The 11,204-nt window shown below is 34.8% G+C and overlaps 2 protein-coding genes across 4 annotated transcripts in view; both read left to right on the top strand.

Annotated features, from left to right (window-relative positions):
• Nucleotides 1–2,228, top strand: part of LOC111487805 (cytochrome b-c1 complex subunit Rieske-4, mitochondrial-like) — a 3,632-nt gene extending 1,404 nt beyond the window's left edge. The window contains exon 2 of the mRNA XM_023135344.1: nt 1,312–2,228. Coding sequence (XP_022991112.1) covers nt 1,312–1,955 — 644 coding nt within the window. The 3' untranslated portion in view covers nt 1,956–2,228. The remainder of the gene's footprint in view (nt 1–1,311) is intronic.
• Nucleotides 2,229–3,835: 1,607 nt separating this feature from the next.
• LOC111487498 lies at nt 3,836–10,456 on the top strand. 3 transcript variants are annotated; one of them, XM_023134914.1, is made up of 10 exons: nt 3,836–4,105; nt 5,017–5,411; nt 5,510–5,649; nt 5,840–5,953; nt 6,162–6,245; nt 6,894–7,045; nt 7,422–7,600; nt 8,055–8,197; nt 8,291–8,414; nt 8,532–10,456. In XM_023134914.1, exons 2-10 carry the CDS (start codon nt 5,094–5,096, stop codon nt 10,023–10,025), a joined length of 2,748 nt encoding a protein of 915 aa, XP_022990682.1. In that variant the 5' UTR covers nt 3,836–4,105; nt 5,017–5,093; the 3' UTR covers nt 10,026–10,456. The 3 variants fall into 3 exon arrangements, with proteins under 3 accessions (XP_022990682.1, XP_022990683.1, XP_022990684.1); XM_023134915.1 differs by having other exon boundaries at nt 3,837–4,105; nt 6,894–7,064; nt 7,450–7,600; XM_023134916.1 differs by lacking the exon at nt 6,894–7,045 and having other exon boundaries at nt 3,837–4,105; nt 7,450–7,600.
• Nucleotides 10,457–11,204: the final 748 nt, after the last annotated feature.

The raw sequence follows: 11,204 nt of genomic DNA, 5'->3' as shown, positions 1-11,204 counted from the left end.
TTTTTTTTTTTTTTTTTTTGAGATGAGAAACAACTTTTTATTGATACCTAAGGAGTTACGATGGTACTAAAATATTAGTAATAAAAAAAAAAAAGGTTCATTTAGGAGCTTGTTCAAAGGAATCTAGCTACTTGAAATAACATTTACTAAAGGGCCAAGATTTTGAGAATTTAGGCACCTAAAAAAGAAGCATTTGTTATAAACACCTAAGATCGGGCATTTCCCTAGTCCACACCCTTATGGACCATACAATTAAAAAGACAGAAAGAAAATAAATGAAAGTCAAAACCAGCAAGAGCAGGTGACTCAAGGTATGCCATTGCCCTTCTCTCTTGACAGACATTTGAGACTTTGTTGGGGGAGGTCGAGTTACATAAACCAGGAGAAGAATTTATAGTTATTAAAAAGAAGGAATGAAATCAGTCATAGAAATAGGAGTTTGTATTACTTGGTTGAGGCTTGGGAAGAGTTCTAGATATGATTCTTTCTGACATGCATTGGCTTTGGGCGTCGAAATTCTATATTAGCTCATTAGTCATGATGTGATCATGGGCTTATTGTGGTCTTTTGGTTTGTGTTATAGAGGTCTATGAAGTTGTGTTCCCATGGTTGCTAGTGCCAATTCTAATAGGCTCTTATCAGGCCATAAGAACCTCGTAGGTGTCTTGTAGGTGCAAAATATTGCTAGGAAGAACCATCCTCAGCCTATCATCCTACACCTTGGCAATGGTTTCATACAAGCTAGTTCCAAGCTGATTAGTATATAATCCAAATCTCTTGTGATCAAATCTTAATTTTCAAGATCAAAAGCCAATGGAACCATCATGGCTGAGAACCTTGCTATTGATTGTTATCAAAGCTGAAATCATCGAGCCTTTAACCTTTTCTACCCTTCTCTAGAATAGGATACTGATTAAAACCTTCCTCAAACCTTTATGCGACTGTTTAGAGTTTTATTTCCTAATCTTGTATGTAAGTCATCAATAGAAATGTTGGCCAGAAATTTTTTAGCACTCTCTGGAAACAGTTTGAGGCCCACTTATAACTTCCCCTGGAGAACGTGTACTAGCATGTTATTATTTGGTATTGTGTTTGTTTGGTACTAATTAAATGAAAAAGGGCTTCAAAACTGAATGGTTTGGACTCTGACTTTAACAATTAGTAGGTTTAGATGTTGAACATTCTGCCCAATGCAATTGATTGGATGACTGCATTTCAATCGTATTTTGTGATTCAGGTTTTTTGTTATGAATGATTCTTTCTTTCTCCTGTAGTGAAGTTTTATGATTGAATAGAATAACTCTTTTCCAGGTTTCGCTTCTGATGCCTTGACTTCAATGGGCGAAAACAACTTAGTTCCAGATGTTCCTGCAACTGTTGCAGCCGTTAAGAATCCTACTTCAAAGATAGTGTATGATGAATACAATCATGAGCGATTTCCTCCGGGTGACCCCAGCAAGCGTGCATTTGCTTATTTTGTCTTGTCAGGCGGTCGGTTTGTCTATGCTTCTTTGATTCGCCTCCTTGTTCTCAAGTTTGTTCTTAGCATGTCAGCCAGTAAGGATGTTCTTGCCCTGGCCTCACTTGAGGTTGACCTCTCAAGCATTGAGCCTGGTTCTACTGTGACGGTTAAGTGGCGTGGAAAACCAGTCTTTATCAGGCGACGAACTGAAGATGATATTAAGATAGCAAATAGCGTCGACATTGGATCTCTTCGTGACCCACAGCAGGATGGCGAGAGAGTCAAGGATCCAGAATGGCTTATCGTTATTGGTGTTTGCACACATCTTGGTTGCATTCCCTTGCCAAATGCCGGTGATTTTGGTGGGTGGTTTTGCCCGTGCCATGGTTCCCATTACGACATCTCCGGTAGGATCCGTAAAGGACCAGCGCCATACAATTTGGAGGTACCCACCTATACCTTTTTGGATGAAAACAAGCTTTTGATTGGTTAAGAAATCAAGCTCTTTTTCTGGGTTTGTAGTAGTGGTTTGGAACATTCATCTATGATAATGTCTTGAAGATTTGTTGCAGGCATTTTATTATTTTTCTACTCAATTCTGATTTGATGTTTATGTTGTGAGAAAACTGTAACTCCCGTCTATTGGTGGTGCATGAATGCATCTGAATAAGTTGCTTTGCTTGAATGGGGTGTTTCCCTATGAAGTAAGCTCTTCTGATTTTGGGAATAGACTTGATAGTGAAATGGAAACTAAAATTTCTTTGTATGATTTGCATCTACCATTATTGCTATACAAGTCTACAAAATTTTCTTCCGGGGTGTTTGGATTGATTAGTTGAGCAGATTTAATTTTAAATTTTACTTTCGAGTTCTGATAACATGTGGGGTGGATGGATTCGAACATTTGGTTGCATCTCATCTGGATTGATTGATTGATTGAGTTTTTGAACTTTAGCAATTGATGTAACTCATTGAGGATTCCTTCAACTATATGGTAAACAGGACAAAGAAAAAAAAAATCATTACTAAAAAATGCGTTTGTAGGCACTACATCCCAGGTTTCTGCTCTTTCTATACATTCTATACATGTTTGTTTCTCTTCCTTTCTGCTCTTTCTATACATTCTATACATAGTTTGTTTCTCTTCCTTTCTTGGCTCTTCTTATCATCACCACTTTTGTTTCATTTTCCTTGGCTTGGCTTTACCTGTGTATTATTCGAAATAGTCAATTTTGTGTTTTTCCATATCAAGTTCTAAAAATTGTTTTTATTATTCTGGGAATATCAAAAGAAAGACGAGACATATTTGGCTTGTCTGTAAAAAAAAATAAAAACGTACATTTGCTTGAAGCTGTTTGCAAATATGTGATATCAATATCTTGGTTTTGTGAAACTAAAATGTACCGTTTCATGCGTTATGTATATATGTTTTTTTTTTTTTTTTTTTTTTGTAAAAACAAAGCCCATATATATATTGAAAAACTATTTTTTGTTTTTGTTTTTAACCAAACTGGTATTATAGCTATTTGTGTTTTCAATTTATTAAAAATTAAAGATATGAAAAGATGTTTTTGAGAGAAAATAAAATAAAATAAAGCTAGAGAGAAATTATTAGTTAGAAAAATAAAAAAAGGAAAGTTGAAAGAGAGAATTTTTAGAGTGAAAAAAAAAAAAAAAATTAAATGAGAAAAAATGTTGGAGTGAGAGGAAATTCAGGTAGAATTATTAAGAAAAATATTAAAAATATATCTACTAGAGAAAAAAAAATTGAATTTAATATTTATAATAATCTATTAGGGAAAAAAATCAAAATGAATTTAATCAATAAATAAAAGGAACAATAAACATATTATTCCTATACAAATAAAAAAAAAATTTAAAATCCAAAAAACCCACATTTATTTTATTGGCTAGGTCATAATTTCTTTAAAATATTGAAATTATTATAACTATCAATATAAAAAATAGCAAAAATAAAAAATAAAAATAAAATTATATTGAATTAGTTTGTAGTTTAACGGGAGCAACTCTAATAGAGTTTATAGTCCAACCAACTCAACCCATCCTTTTTAAGAGGTTAGGTTAAGTTGTCGGTAACATTTTTAATTAATTATTAAAAAATGTTTTACTTATCTATTGGATATCAAACATTCACTTATAATGATTAATATTGATTATAAATATTAAATATTTTTTAATATTTATAATATTTATAATAATCTTAAAAAGGAAGGATTGAATGGTAAACTATTCCGGATGTGAATAAAAATGTCAACTTAAATCGAAAATTGAATTTAATTCAAAAAATTATTAGTGAGCCGAGCCGAGCCGAGCCGAGCCGCAAAGGTAAAATACACACGAGTTTAACGGTTCCGAACAACGTCTGCATCTCTCTCTTCTTTCAATGGCCATTGGGTCTCTGTTTCAGTGCCTCTCTCTATCTCTCGAACTTCAGCCTCCGCAATATTCTGGATAACCCAAAACCCTATCTCTCACTCATTCACGCTTCCGCTTTACTTCTTCTTTTCATCGATTACACTTTCCTATTGTTTTGTTTCAGAATTCTCACCCATTCTTCACTGCCGTTTCTTGCACTTTTCCATGTTTTTGCGGCGATAGGAGCTTCGTTTGAGAATATTCAAGGTTTTCTCAATCTTTATGTTTCTTTCTGTTGCTCCGACTGTGGGGTTTTTTTCTTTTAATTCTAGTGAGCGTTTCTTTTTCTTGTTTTTCCTCCAGTTGCATTGCTCTGACTCGTAATGCGACCTCTTTGCTTTTCTATTGGCGTGGAATTTGTTTTTGGTTGTAGGATGAGGCTTTGTTGTTGTTTTTTTTTTTTTTTTTTTTTTTTTTTTTTTTTTTTTTTTTTTTTTTTTTTTTTTTTTTTTTATGAAGAGGAGGAAGAAGGCTTTTGGTTTGTAATTTGCTAGGTTATTTTTTTGATGGGTTTGATTGGTGGTGTTTATGTATTGTTGTTATTAGGAATATTGATTGATGGTTTGTGTATTGTTTGTCAATGGAGGTTGAGGAGTTTATTTTTTGTTCTTCGGAACTGTTAAATCCATGTTTTTTCTTTCGAAATTTCAGTATGATTTTGAAGTTTTTCCCCATGATTGTTCAAGTGAGGTTTTCTGTACTTGGTATGAATTCAATGCTTGTTTGTAATATAACCATTTTGATTGACATGTGCTACGATGAGAATAAAAGATATATCATTTTTCTTTTTTGATATTTTGAAAATATGGTATGCTATTGATTTTTAATCTTGTGAAATAAAATTGAAAATTAAGAGGGCTAATTGGCTGCCTGAAATTGGATGTTACATTTGATCAATAAACGACATTTTAAAAAATGTTTTCAGTTGAGTTTATGTTTCTCTACTTAAGATTGTATATGGCTGTAATATGTTCTCTCTATGACATGGGATATTATGCCAGTTACTAGTTAAAGAATAGTTTGATCTTGGGAAGGATTTTGAAGCCACATCCCTGAAATTAACTTAGGCTTGATGATTTTACAGTATTGAAAGGTTCACTAGTTGATTCATTTTTCAGGCCTCTCATTAAAGTTGTAGCTGCACTATCTATGTGCTAGTATGTGTCTTACTGCAACTTGTTCTGATACTTGATTAATGGCGGCCAATCAACGGAGAAAAAGATTGAGTTCTGCCAGTGTAGTCGGTTACAGTACGAGGGATTCATATAGAGTTAGAAAAAAGAATTCTGCATTGCCGCACAGTGATGCAAACTTAAGATCCCATATTACTCTGGTATGGGATGGGAGTAAAAGAAGAGTTGTTTCTAAAAGGGAACAAGTTGGCCTAAGTTGGAGAAAATTAAGACCATTTGTCGATTCAGTTTCCAATAAACACAGTATCTTAGCTGACGCTTTTGATGTTCCTCGTGAGATTTTTGAGTTGAAAAATTTATCAGAAGTCCTTTCACTTGAGGTAGCAATATTTTTGCGGTTAGGCCTTGTTATTTGTATCGAAGTATCGCTTTCCCTTCTGTATTTCTTTTTATTCATTTGGCCTTGAATTTATTACAGGTTTGGCAGACATATCTTTCAGAAAATGAGAGAAACGATCTGAGGAGGTTTCTTCCTGAAGAACAAGAAAATGAAACCGATGTGATGGAAGCATTGTTTTCTGGGGATAATTTTCACTTTGGAAATTCCCTTGTTAAATGGCAAGTTTTTCTTTCTTTCTTCTTCTTCTTTTTTATTTTATAAATAACAAGCAAACACTTCCATTAGAAAAAGAAAAAAAAACCATCAACTGGGCTGGGACAGCCTAATGCACAAATGGACAACAGCTTTAATTGGAGGGATCTTGATGGCTATGAAGTAACTGTTGTTTATCAGAATATGTACTTGCAGGGAGTCTTCACTTTGCTCTGGTGCACTGCACCCCGATGCAGTTCTTCAAAATGAACAGTGTTTAATGGCAGCTAAAAAATCGTATTCCTATGAGTTACAGAAGTATCATAACAAGTAAGAAGTGTACTGAATGTTCAATCTGTAAAATTGCCATTTTAACTTTATGATTTCAGCACTGTATTCTTAACTATTTGAAATATCACTATGATTTCAACAATTTATTCTTAACTATTGAAATATCTCTATTTTCTGTACGCCTTTCAATGGTGTTTACTATAAACTGAAGCATGTTGTTGCTAATACTAGCTCCTACTTGTGGCAGTATGATTGAATATCTGCAGAAACTGAAGGATCGATGTGCAAACTGCAAAGATCCAGAGAAGGAAATCATACATCCAACATGGAGGTTACCTTTTCTTTTTTCTTCTTTCAAACTCATAATTTTGGACCTTTTGAACTTATAGAGTTTGAACATCAGCTTGGATAATATTCTGCTTATTGTTGTAATGAAGGATATTAAAAGCTGGTAGGTGGCATATATAATTGCTTCATCGCTTTAATCGTTTTCCCGATTAATTCAATTGCATTACCCTTTAGTGGTTATTGCTTATAAATGACCAATTTTTAAAACATACTGTTGATTTCATTTCAGTCTTCCGCACATTTCTTGATTTTTTGATTGATGGTCAAGGTTAGCATTCAATAATAAATCTTGGAATGGAAAGAAGTTAATTAGTAAATATTTTAATTCGGACCCTGCCTGCCAATTGTGTCCATTTAAACAGAATGCCAAAGTATTTCCTGTCAAACGAAAAAAATGCAAGACATTTGTCAGATATATTCGGGAAGTGGATCAAGATATTTGTCTAAGTATTTCTGAGTGCTTTCATAAGATTTATCACTCTTTTTTGTTAAATTACAGCTTCAACTGTCTTTTTGGTTTTCCTTTTTTGGTTTTTTTTTTTTTTTTTTTGGGGGGGGGGGGGGGGGGGGGGGTTATTTGATCAGGAAAGAAAACGAAATAAATTCAGAATTCAAAATGCACTTTAAGCAGGTCAAGAAATGCAGAAAGGAGAGTCTCCACCCAAGTGAATGAGTCCAGATTTGACTATCACAAGGATAATGCGATAGCTACACCAGAGTCTGGTTCATGGGCTGCAGAGGAGAAAGTATGTAGCAGTGATAACCAGACTTCATTCATGAAGGGTAGAGTACTTTCCGAACGGTAATTTAGCTTGGCATTCTGGAATATGCATGAGGCATATTGATCCGTGCTTTATATAGGCTGGTGTTTATGAATTCTGAAGGAATATTGTCACTAAAATAGCTACTTCCGAATGAATCTGTTTGTGGTTCCTTATATAATTGGTGCCCATATTTCTTCTAACGAGATTAGTGGACGCTTGTCTGGTTTATCCATCGTTCCTTTTAGTTAGGGATAGTTTCTTCAAGGTATCACGACGTTTTTCTGCTATAAATTATGAATAGGTAGTATCACGATGTTCTGTTGACTGTTTATTAGTTTTTATGATCAACAGGATGTGTGTTCTGTTGACTATTTATTAGTTTTTATGATTAACAGGATGTGCACTATTCTGGTCTAAAAACAGGTTGTGCAGTCGAGAATACAAGCAAAAAAGATGCAGAACTTCATCAACTCCTATAGATGACATGCTTAATGTGGAAACTAGACCTGAGGTCAAGCTACAAAAGCGCAACATCCAGTGTAGTGATGGTTCCAAATATATGTCATATTTCAAGGTTAGGTGCTTTTTTATTTCTTTCATTTTGCTTGAAATGAATAGAATAATATCATTGGGAGTTTTGGGATAATACTATGTTTGGGTTTCTCTCCTTGGAGCTTTTGTCTTAGGAGTTCTGTAATTATTCTCCATTTATATGTGTTAGTTTTTTATTTTCTTTCATTAATTCAAAGCTTCGTTTCTCATAAAAAATATTAAAATGCCCAAAACATTAAGAGGGAAATAAAGTCTATAGGACGTTGGACTTTTATAAATGCCCAAAACATTTATTAAAGTGCCCAAAACATAGTTATAACACATATCTGTTATGTTGATGATTACAAGTTATGGTTTAACAGACTTCATGAAAATCTGGTTATTTTCTTTTTGTGAATTTTTCTCCTTTTGATAAGAGAGACAAGTTTTGGTACTTGGGCGTGATTTGATGTCAATTTCTTGTTCACACACTTCAGATTAGCAAGAAACAGCTTGACCTCGTGAAGAACATGAAGCAATCTGGATCGCTTGACCAAGTTTTAGGTGACATGAAAGCTTTTAATGTACAACCATATGAAGTATTTGTAGAGGAAGAACGAAAGAAGTTGCATGAGCACTGGTGAGAGCATATGTGAAGTAACGTATTTATTTTTATACCAAATTGAATGTTTCATTCTGTCTCCCTCATGTAATAGTTTCTTTCTTTGCATAGGGTGCAATTATCAAAAGTTCATCTCCCAGTTGCATATGCAAATTGGAGGGAGACTCGTTTACAGAGACGGAAAGTAACCAAGGCCTTGGAGAAAGATCTGAAAGACAGGCAAAAATTGCTGATGGTGCTTAACAATTCTGCTTCTTTCTTCTCTCTCGTTTATTTTCCTCTCTTTGTTGAAGTGTTTGGTCATCGTTGTATGCAGTCTTGCTAGTTCATATACCTGTACTCGTTTTGCTAGGATGTGGACACTGAAAGCCATGATAGCATGCTTCGAGACCAAATGGATACTGAAGGAACAGATCAAATGGATAGGGAAGAAACAGGGAATGAATCTATTGAAAAATCAATTTCTGGTTCCCAAAGTAGTCAATCCTCAAAGCAGGTCAATGGTGGGCTGGAGACCTACAGCAATTCTGATTCCGAAAACCACGACACCCCAAATTCTGGTGATGCTCATCTTGAAGAATCTGGAATATCAAGAAACAGGAATGCTATAGAATGCTCAGCCAGTCAGGGAGAGGAGGCCCTACATTCTATTGGTGATGTTCGCCCCGAACCAAGCATGCCAAAGAATTACCACAGCTCTGCTACCAGCCATGATTATGCAACATCTATTAGTGTTTTGTCTCTTGCAAATTCTCATGCTGATGAAGAGCGAAAAACAATCGTTTTCAATGTTGAACCTGACATGCCTGCCAGAGGTATTGCTAAAAGTTTGTTGCCAAGACAATCAGATGACGGCTCTTCTGTGAAATCTGGCTTACATAGTCTGGATGTTGGGAAAATTTTGTTGGCCAGACAATCGGATAATGACACTTTTGTGGAACGTGATTCGCATGGCCGAGATATTGGAAATATTTTGTTACATAGCCAATCAGACGATAGCACCTTTTGTTCTTATGGAAACCAAGGTAAAGATATTGGAAAACATATGTTACATAGACATTCTGACAATGACACCCTTAGTTATGAAAATCAAGGTAAGGATGAGTTACTTCATTCCGTGTTTAACGGACAGGCAGCTCCTCTGTCCTTCCATAGTGAGGAGAGGCACTCGGGTTTAGATTTCCAGCCATCGAACCATGACTTGATAGAAGAGAATCGATATTCTAGACATTTCCAGGAGCAACCAGATTTATCCGTGCCTTTGCAGCAAGGAAGAAAGGAAGACAAGCAAGTTTACATGCAACATGGTGTTCCTGAAAACATGTATCCTGAAGGCAACAGGTATATAATCCCAACACAGCAACAGTTACCCTCGTCTGTAATGCAGGACTGGACGGTGAACTCGGTTCCCATGTCTGCTCATATCCATTCTCATACTATGAATGCTGGAAGTTTATTAGGCGATAATTGGTTTCCGGGAGAGCATCAAGTCCGTGGAGGGTTTACAGGGTCAGATGGCGTCATAGTCCCAAATCAGAATATTGGCAGTGGAAACAGCAGCACAGATCAAATCTTATTCAGTGTTCTATCTCAAGGTAGTCAATTCTGTTCCCCTTTTCATTCAATGGGCTCGAACGGGCAATTCATTTCCCCAAGGAACCATGGAATGTTGCACGAAGGAAATCCCATGATCGGTAACGTTCTACCAAAAGTATCAAACTCACTCGACTACTTGGGAGGGCATGAAATACCATCCCAGGGTATAAGCTTGGCAGGCATGAGGCATCAGAAATCCAATTTGACTGATCCAATGGAGAAACCATACTTGAGATCATGGAATCAATGAGGAGAAATCTGTGGCCATTTAGTTTCCCTATAAGGGACGAAAAAGAAAACATTGTGGATGTTTCAACGAGAGCTGGTTTTGTGTAATACAAGATGGTAGACTGTTATATATAATACCCAATTCATACAAGAAGAGAAGCAACCCAACACCATGTACATATTTAGATGTTAGATGAGCAGCTGGAAGGAAGAAGAAATTTTGAAGTGACGGAAAGATCCAGGTCAAAATGATTGTTCCTGGTAAGGTAAATTTTTGTAGCTTGTTCATTTATTCTTAGTTCTTCTCTCTGTTCTGTTGCTTAGAAAGGTGATTTCAATAATTTTTGAGGCTACAAAGCCATTTATGAGGCCAATGCTTAAAAGGGATGATTCTCCTGATTGTTTGCTTTTTATCTATGGTTTATTAAGTTGTTGATTATTTTTCTGAGGACACTGATTGCTGCTCTGCTGAGTTATGGTTTGCTTAACATTTACAAATGAGGAGAGAATTCAAACATTGTTTAGAGGTTGGCAACATGTATTGATATTGAAATGCGAGCAAGGCATCGAGATCTGAGAGATATCGTTATTGATATACTTTTTTATTTAAATTGAATTTAAAAACATTCTATGGCATGTTCATTCAACTTACTAGCTCGAATGTTACAGAGAATCGTCATTTAAACAAGAAATATGGGCGAGGGAGAGGTTTTTCTCGGTTAGCAAAATATTGTTGGTGATGGGGATTATATTATCTTTCTCCGTTTCCACTTAAATATCCTCTCTTGTGTTGGATTTATTAAGATGTTTTACCTTTTATAATATAAATTATATTGAAAATTAAAAGATGAAAATTATCCAAAAAAGAATACTTTAAAAAATTCTCAAGAAATAATGTTCTAAAAAATTCTTAGAAAAGAATGATTTTTTAATATATAAATATATTCGTATTTTTTTAAGTTCTTATAGCAAGAAAATTGAAGAAAGGAAATTATGTGATATGAACCAAAAGACATCAATCATATAATATACTTCAATGAAGATGTGAAGATGTCAAAATTATTAAAAGATGTTTCAATTTATGTCACATTGAAGAAGAATGAAGTTTGATTGTTATAAATATACTTCAATGAAAATGTGAAGAAAATGTTGTCAAAATTATCAAAAGATGTTTCAATTTATGCCACATTGAAGAAGAATG

This window comes from Cucurbita maxima, unplaced genomic scaffold (genome assembly GCF_002738345.1).
Source record: "Cucurbita maxima cultivar Rimu unplaced genomic scaffold, Cmax_1.0 Cma_Scf00012, whole genome shotgun sequence".
Classification (NCBI taxonomy): domain Eukaryota; kingdom Viridiplantae; phylum Streptophyta; class Magnoliopsida; order Cucurbitales; family Cucurbitaceae; genus Cucurbita; species Cucurbita maxima.
Note: the sequence above shows the minus strand (reverse complement) of the source record. Positions and strands in the feature narration are given on the sequence as shown.

Coding starts and splice junctions, on each gene's coding strand:
- LOC111487498 (XM_023134914.1), top strand. CDS start 5,094: ATGGCGGCCAATCAACGGAGAAAAAGATTGAGTTCTGCCAGTGTAGTC. Junction 5,954..6,161: donor TTACAGAAGTATCATAACAA/GTAAGAAGTGTA, acceptor TACTTGTGGCAG/TATGATTGAATATCTGCAGA. Junction 6,246..6,893: donor ATCATACATCCAACATGGAG/GTTACCTTTTCT, acceptor CACTTTAAGCAG/GTCAAGAAATGCAGAAAGGA.